At 41.4% G+C, this 9,061-nt stretch overlaps 1 protein-coding gene across 1 annotated transcript in view; it reads right to left on the minus strand.

The window, feature by feature from the left end:
* The window catches only part of Ak5 (adenylate kinase 5), a 178,345-nt gene that overhangs the window by 161,424 nt on the left and 7,860 nt on the right, over window positions 1-9,061 (minus strand). The window contains exons 2-5 of the mRNA XM_028754291.1: window positions 8,633-8,819; window positions 4,814-4,981; window positions 3,339-3,508; window positions 3,139-3,252 (exon numbers count right to left, since the gene is read on the minus strand). Of these exons, the coding sequence (XP_028610124.1) occupies window positions 3,139-3,252; window positions 3,339-3,508; window positions 4,814-4,981; window positions 8,633-8,819 (639 nt within the window). The remainder of the gene's footprint in view (window positions 1-3,138; window positions 3,253-3,338; window positions 3,509-4,813; window positions 4,982-8,632; window positions 8,820-9,061) is intronic.

Below are 9,061 nucleotides of genomic sequence, written 5' to 3' on the forward strand. Positions count from 1 at the left end.
ACCCATGTCTACACATCAATAAAGACCCATGTCTACACATCAATAAAATCATTTCAAAGAGGAAAATGGCTTCCCAAGGTGAACACAAGCCTGTTTCCACCCTCTTCTACATTGGTAAGGAACAGGGAAGACTTCAGAGGCGTAAGCCTCAGAAGACAGTAATGACAATCATCGGGCTCAGCTGATGTGAATGTGGGACCAGAAACAGGTCCTGTGCTGGGCGCCCTACAATCCTCCCACAGGGCTTACTCACCAAGTGCACCTGATTCTGTGTCTTCAGCACATGTCCTCAGTTTCTCTCCTCTTAAGGGAGGCTTTATTTTACCTAGCCTGCTCTTGTGCCTCTAGTTCTTTAGTGGTGAGAGGGAAGAGAAATTGACTTTAGGGTTGCAGTTAATTGAGTATGAGAAGCAAAGCCAGAGCTAGGGAATGGAACTGTCAATGCACCTGGGGTGCTGAGCTTTGAGAACATGCTCAGGCGCTCACCAAGCTGAGTGGTGGTGTGCTGTGTGTGGGAGGAAGGAAGCACACCGACTTCTGTCTGGCCATTTGTACAAGATGAAAACTTCCCAGTCATGAAGTTGTTGCTGACCCATCTGTCCCGGTGGAACACACTTCCCACTCTTCTCCATGGCCAAATTCTCAATGCCAGTGAGCAATGGGGCTGGGTGTGAATAACACCAGTGAACACAAGGGTTGGGTGTGAACAGCACCAGTGAGCACAAGGGCTGGGTGTGAACAGCACCAGTAAGCACAAGGGCTTGGTGTCATTTTCTGACCTGGGACTTTAGACCTTTCTTGTTATTTTCCCAACAGGCCATCTAGAACTTGTATGTGATGACAACCCTCCTAGCACACAGTTGATAATGGTAGCATCCTACATGGAAGAGTAACACCAAGGTGGGAGCCATGGTCCCTTAAAGGAAAAAAGCTGCTTGAACAATTTCAATGTTTATAATTCCTTAAGGTGAAGGGAAAAAAATCACTCTTCTTTGTTCTATGAGCCAGGCAATTGTTGGGTGTTTTATCAAAATAGCTGTGCTGGTACCATATCTGGCTGTCATTGGAAATACAGCCCTTCTTACACCTTAGATCTGTGGTGTGAAATCTTGAGGGAAATGGAATTATCTTTGTGTGTTGTTGTTTCAGTGTGTGTGTGTGTATTTCCATTAAAATGAGTTGAATTAAATAAATCAATTTTTAAAGGTACTAAAGAAAAGCATGATGTGTGGCTTAATAAAAACATACAGCCTTTGTTTCCGGCACAGAGCTGTTGGAATTTCATGATGGGCATGTCTTTGGCTCTTCCTAAGAACCCATCAGAAAGCAGTGTGTCTATACTGATGAGGTGACCATGAAGAAGGTCTCAGGTAGACTCGGGACAGAGAGTGGTGGCAACTACTCTGCCTCATAATACCCAGGGAGGAGGGAGAGGTTGGAGATAAGGCTATTAAAACTTTCTTGAAGTCTCCAGGACTTGTACACAATTTGGTGCACAAACTAGGAAGCTCTGTCTTCTCCTGACAGTCCTTGCCCTATGCCTCTGTTCCTATGTTGTGTCCTTATAATATACCAGGATATGAAAGCCACATATTTTTCTGAGTTCTTTCAGTCTTTCCAGTAACTTCTTAAACTAGTGAAGGGAAGCATGGAGACCTCCATTTTTTTCAGTCATTCTCTTTTAAGTACAGGGAGCTGCTGGAGTTTGGGCTAACTCTGGATGCTTAATGATTAAGCACAATTAAACTCCTGGATGCTCAGTTGGTGATATAGAACTGATGTGGAAACACTTGCACATTTGATGTCAGAGGTGGAAAAATAGAAAGATATACTGCAGTAGCCTCCACCTACACATCGTGAGGAGGGTGGGTGGGACCAACCCTGACATTTTACATAAACCTCTCAGCTTTGCCTCTGCATCCACTGAACTCCCATAGCATCATTTGCAGCATCAACTTCAGGTACCACTGCACAGCCAACATGTCTGAGAAACTCTAGGATGCTAAGATGTAAGCTTAGGAAGATACTGGATTTTATCCAGTGTGACAGGGAACAAGAAGTGTCAGTAGACCATGCTGTAAGGATCTGCTTGCTAGGTTCCCAAAGCTCTTGGCACATGCCAAGTGTGAGTGAGGACCGAGACTGACAGGAATCCAGGAGAGCTGTGTGTGGCTCCCTGTATGGGAGGAGCCATGTCTGCATGTCCCTCTTTCCCTCCCTCTGCTCTAACTGAAAAGCATATTCTAAAAGAATTGTTCCAGGATTCTAGGCAATGAAAATACCGCTCTGGCTTATGAGTCTTTTCAAAGATGAATAGACACAGTAGTTCAATTTTTGTGCTCATTTAGGACAGGTTCAGTAGATGCTAAGAAAGCATAATTTACTCCACTCGAGTACACTCTGGGAGCTGAACAGCATCTTAACATAGGAAGCCCAGCATTTCTTGACCCAGTAGAGAGGCCTTCTTTAACCAACAAGGATCATGGTGTAGCGTAATCCCACGTCCATCCCTGGACATTACTGACTGAGACTTATTTTAAAGAAATTAAACATTAAAAAAAGCATCCTAGAGCAAGTATTTGAAATAAAGTTTATAAAAAACTACACTTTTAAATAAAATTAATAAATTCTATCATCAATCTTTATGTTTCTTTTTGGCAGATGTTGTCTTCAATTTTTAAACATCTGCCAAGGGAAAACATCCTTTGCCAACACACATGGATGGATTTGCCTATTTTAGACCAGAATTCAGAAATGCTGCCAAGAAATCTTTGTTCATATTTGTTTTTGTTTAATCCCAAAAATTTAAGTAAAAAATGGGACTTTAAAAAAAATCAGTTAATAGCAATAAGGCTAGGCTATGCCCTCAGTGGTAAAAAAGTTGTCTGACATATGCAGGATTCTTGTTCTGTACAAACATCATACATGGATACACACACATACATGTATATGATAGATAGATAGATAGATAGATAGATAGGCAGAAAGGCAGATAGATAGATAGATAGATAGATAGATAGGCAGAAAGGCAGATAGATAGATAGATAGATAGATAGATAGATAGATAGATAGATAGATAGATAAAAGATAGTGGACAGAAGAGATAAGTTAAAAAAAAAGGCTAGGAGATATTCTTACCTGATCCTCAAAAGACAGAGCCTGGGCAACATCTCTTGGGAATCCATCAATAACAATGCCTTCTTCATCAGGTATTTGCATCAGTTTTTGTTTTATCTCCGTAATTGTTGTCTCCTTTAATACAAAGATGAAAATCCACAGTGTACCCCAGGCAGGAGCAATTAATTTTTACATGAGAGAAGGCAATCATGCGGTAGTACCTGTGGGGCCAGCTCCCCGTTGGTGATTATCTTGGCGATCAGACTCCATTTTCTGTTGCTGCTGGCACTGTGGATTTTCTTCCTTAATAATTCTCCCACAGAAATGTACTGGAATCCATACCGCTCTGCGATTTTCAAACTCTGAGTACCCTTTCCACTTCCTGGACCACCTGTCATTCAAAATAGGCAAAACTATGACCTTACAGGAAGAGATATTCATCCGTGATAGCTACTATTCTCCTGGGAGATGACAACATGGGACAAAGACTGTTGTATACTCAGAGGTCTCCCATGATGTCACAGATTTTTGAGAAAGTTAGAATTTGCAAGTAATCAACACATACACGTTGTGTGGCTGTGGAGATGGCTGAGTCAGCAAAGTGCCTGCTATGCAGGATCTGAGTCCCAGACCCCATGTCAAAAGCTGGACACAGTGATGAATAGTCTCAAGGCTAGGGAGGTGGAGTCAGCAATTCTCTGAGGATCACTCTCCAGCCAGCCTAGCCTATTTGGAGAGCTCTGAGACAGTGAGAGACTCTGTCTCAAAAAGCAAGGGGGCAGCTTCTGGGGAATGACACCTGAGATTGATCTCTGTCCTCTACACACACTCACAGTCATCTGTATACACACACACATCTCCATACACATCACACTCATACACACAGACACAACATGAACACACATGCATCATCATCTGTGTACACACACACACGCTCACATACACAGCACAAACACACACCAAGCCACACACATGCATGCACAACCATCTGTTTACACATACCACATACTTCCACACAAAGCATACACACATATATTTGCAAAACAAAAATACTTTCCTCGCCTAAACTACTTAAAACATGTTCAGTATCTATTCCTTGTGAGACAGAATTGGGCGTATATTTTTGTATCAAGCACAAGATTCACAGCGCTTTTATCTTTGCTTTTGGCAGAATGACCACAAGTGGTGTAACGCACCACTCTCTTACACTTGCTTGTTGATAAGATGGAAACAGTTCTTTATTATAGGCATTACTTTGCACTCATATGAATACTTCCAGTACATTATTATTTGTTTTCCTTCTCCGGTTTCTAGGGAATAAAATTTTTATTTGCCACTTAAAGAGATATTTTCATTTTAAAAGGAAATATCTATTTGGCTAACTATCTACATTAACATTTAAATGAAGAAAGCAGCAGCTTCATAGAATCTTGGAGATATCGTTTGCAATTCATTATAGAGAAGTACTGTGATGTTTTAATGGGAATTCAAGAATATGAAATAAGCGTTAAACAGAATTCTAATTCTGCTTTATTGAAAAGTGCTCTCAACTGTTTCCGTATGCCATCCCTTGAAGTTTCTGCTTGTTATTATCCAACTGGACATTTGCAGATTTGCTACCTAATTATTGTTTCTGAAACATAAAGTGACGAACAAAGTTAGTATTAGCGGAAAACCACCACGCCTGCTGTCATACCTATGACAAGGATGATTTTCGGCCGAGGTCTACTCGGGTCAAAAACATCATACTCTTCTATCAGTTCCGCGGTCTCGGACAGGTCAGTGTCGCTCTCTATGGAAAACTGGTGGATTGGAGGGAGCCGGTCATACCGCCGATATGGAAAGTTTGAATTTTCAGGCATGACTGCAAAAGAGTAGGACAGTTTTGTAAGGGAGAAACCAAAGCAGAGCAACACACTTTCCACAGTTGACCGATTAGTACGGGAAATTATTTCAACCAGCCATTCTCTGAAAGGTTTCCTCAGTGGCCAGTGACTCAGACTTTTAGAGCCACACTGTCTCATGCTCAACACCCACGGTAGCATGGATATGGTCATTGACAATACACACGTGAATGAGGGGCCAGTGTTCTAATAAAACTTTATTGATACAGATGGATGGCTAGACTGGGCCACCTGCATTGAAAAGGAGTGACTTTCTCCAGCATGGCTTCATTTTACATCACAGCCTCTGCCACGCTATCCTGGAGTTTGAGAACATAACCTCACCTTACCCAGCTGCCAAGGGATTCAGTGCCTATGTGGAATGAACTCTATCTTCTCTACAAACAGAGACGTGCCTTTACTCTGGGATCCAGTAAAGTGTTTAGCGGCATAAAGATCAAATATTTAGCTTGTAGCACCTTTTGACATGGTATCCTTAATTTTCAATATTTAGTTCTGTGGTGGTTTGAGTGAGAACGGCCCCCGTAGGCTCATTTATTTGCATACTTAGTTCCCAGTTGATGAACTCTTTGGGAAGGATCAGGAGGTGTGGCCTTGTTGGAGGAATGCACCATAGACTTGAGCTTTGAGGTTGTAAACGTCCATGCCACATCCAGTGTCTTCCTGCTGCCTGGGAATCAGGATGTAAAATTCTCAGCTACTTCTTCAGCACCATGCTTGCCCGTGTGCCACCACACTCCCTGCCGTAACAATGGACTAGTCCTCTGAAACCGTCAGCAAGACCCTCCGTTAAATGATTAAAGGCTTTCTTTTATGAGAGTTGCCTTGGGTTGTGGAGTCTCTTGTCAGCAATAGAGCAGTAAGTAACTAACATGAGTATCTCTGATTTTGTTGACTTGCAATGTTAACGTGAAGATTTAATGTTATGTCTATTCTATACTGGCAACAAGCATTTGACCTTTACCTCCAAGTGTATCTGTATGTATGTGTGCGTGTTTGGGGGGTGTGATTTTTAGTAGGAGGCCACATTGTAACTGTCTCCTCAGTTCTAGTCATTCTAAACATACGTGTTTTAATCTGACAGCCACGTGCCCACCAGGCTGAAAGGCCATGGTTCAAGTTTTTCTTGGTAAACTCCATAGGATATCAAGAAGATAAACATGTCTGGGCTGGAGTCATCAAAAAGGATTTGCAGAAGAGAAAGATTCAGAAGTTAGAACAAACAGAGGTGACGGGACAGAGGCAGTGGATCCCACTTGGGACTTGCAACATTAAACTGAAGAGTAGAAATAGAAACCATACACGCCCAGTGGTCCAGGAGACAGATCTGGCAAGCCCCAGATAGACAGCAGACAGCAGACAGCAGACAGCAGACAGACAGACAGACAGATGATATCTGCCACTGTCAGTTTATAGTTTCTTTACTCATCACAGGTGTTGTGATGTCACCAAGGAAGCAGAGAACCCTAACTTGCAAATAACCCTACAGGAAGAGGCCGGCAGCTCCCCGGCCTTCCATAAGGGCTCTCAATAGTTGAGGAAACCGAAGCACAGCACATGCGGCATCTCCCACAGTGCTCATCAGGTTGGGACTTCCTGTTCTCTGTTGATACAGCACATGGGATCATTTGACCTCTGACTTCCTAGACTCTGATTAGCACACCATGACTTTCTCCCACACCACACTCAAAGTAAAGGAGTCTTCAGATGGCAGCAGACAGTCTTTAGAAACTGTGGGGAAAGGCTGTCTCAGAAAAGGCACTGACTATAGTAACCTGCTTTGCCTTAACAATGCGATAATTTAAAGATCTGTCTGCTTATTGTTTGCCTTTGTTTTATGGTATTTTCATTTCAGTGATTCACTTAGACGATGAAATATTTCATGCCACACAATAATTCGTCAAGATACCTGCATGTTAATATCCCATTGTCAACATGTTTGCAAAAAAAATGATGAATCATTCTATTTCTAGAAATCTTTAAGTTTATGGGACAGTTAGAAATGTTCTTGAATGTAGCAATCTATCCCACCAAGTATGATTTATGTCTAGGAAGGAGTGGAGCCACAGCCCAGTTGTTAGAGTGCTTTTCATTCTTGCATGAGGTCCTGAATCCAAGTCCCCAGCATTTTAAAACAAAACAAAAACAAAGCAAACAAAAAAATACAAATGATAAAAGCACAAATCACTTTATAACATAAAAATTTGTAATTATAAAATAAATGAATTTATAAAAATATTCTGTATCCTTCTAGCATATATTTCAGGTATAGGACAGCAAAGTGTAAAGTTTTCTTGAGCACAAACCATAGAAAAGTCTGTCTAATGATTAACAGAAATATAATTAGCAGCATAATCGCACTTGTGTGGATAAGGAAAGATATTTCTCTCTCTGGAGAGGTCTTTCAGGGAATGATATTTCTACTTTCCCCTTCTTGAGTTTCTTAAAAATTAGTATACCATGACTTTCTCCCACACCACACTCAAATAAAATCTAACTGGGTCATGACCAACGTGGTCACACATACTAAGAGTTGTTTCCTCCTTTTATTTACTGCAAAGAAAGTTTGTTTTGACCTCTTGGTGTGGCTGAAACTTTTATGAGACAGAATGTTTAAATTTTATTTTATTATTTCTTTATGTGTGTATGTTTGTGGGGGATATGCACATGTGAGTGCAGGTGCCTGTGGAGGCCAGAAGAGGGCAGTAGATCCCCTGGAGCTGGAAATCTAGGCAGTGGTGAGTAGCCAGTCATGAGTGCTGGGAGCTGAAACTCAGTCCTCTGGAAGAGTAAGCAGAAGTCTCAATCACTGAGCCATTTTTTCCAACCTCGCTGTAGAACAATTTTGAACATAGTTTAAAATTTCAAAGTATAATTGTCTCGGCCACTGGAAAAGAATTAGTTTACCTTCCCTGATTGGAATTAATTCTGCATTTACAGACTTTTATACTTACAACTTCATTGCACAGAGAAGGCTGAGTGGCCCATGTTTTTAACACACACTTGAAAACGAGATTGCAAAAGTGTAAATCAGCTCCACACACCACAGCTTCCAGTTCTCAACTGTTCCTGACACAGTCAACGAGTTTATTTCTGTGTCTTTGACTCAAATGACAAATCTACTATATTCAGTGGTCACTTAGTTGAATCTTTATTAAATTAACCCTGATAAACCATCCATACACTTATGAAAACACACTAATAGGTACTCTGTACTTGGAAGCAATATTAGCAAGCCAAGACTCTGACTAATAGAAAAATGTTGAGTTGTTATATAATAACTACTAATTTTATCTGCATTCTACTTGTGTATTCGGGAAAAGCCTATTTTCAATGTTAAAAATAAAACCAACATTCTTAAATGTAATTTATGTTGCAAAATAATGAGTTTAGCAATATAAACTTTCATTACATTTACAGAAGATTGCCAGACAATGGTGTGTTGCTGTCTTCCTCTTATCGCAGGTGATGAGAATTAGTAGCAGAAAAAGATAAATCCTCCCAAAACACTTATAAATCCGATCATTAACAGCACTCTCTCCAGTCTGCACGGTGTATTTTAAAGAGATCTGCTCTCCCGTGAGATACCCATCATTCTGGACACATGTTACCGTTTCGGAGGAAGGATCTCCGTGACTGTCCTCCATTTAGCGGTGGTAACGTCTTCTTCTCCTGGCTGACGAATGTGTCCCACTTGACCTTGTCACAGCCTCCTAGCTCCTTGACTTTCTGTAAACAACTTTCCAAGTACTCTACGGGGTCTTCTGGCTTGGAACACATCAAGCCATTCAGCAGGCTCTGAAATATATATATGCAAAAAAAAAAGTAAAAATAAAATCTATTTTGACACCATGTCCTAGTTTGCTTTCTATTGCTGCGATAAAAATTCAAGACCAAAAGCACAGGGAGGAAAGGGTTTCTTTGGCTTATGCTCCCGAATTACAGTCCCACATCACGGAGGGACATCAGGGCAGGGATTCGAGCAGGGGCCTAGAGGCAGGCACTGGAGCAGGGGCCCGGAGGCAGGCACTGGAGCAGGG

Source organism: Grammomys surdaster, unplaced genomic scaffold (genome assembly GCF_004785775.1).
Source record: "Grammomys surdaster isolate TR1022 unplaced genomic scaffold, NIH_TR_1.0 125996, whole genome shotgun sequence".
In the NCBI taxonomy this organism is placed as follows: Eukaryota; Metazoa; Chordata; class Mammalia; order Rodentia; family Muridae; genus Grammomys; species Grammomys surdaster.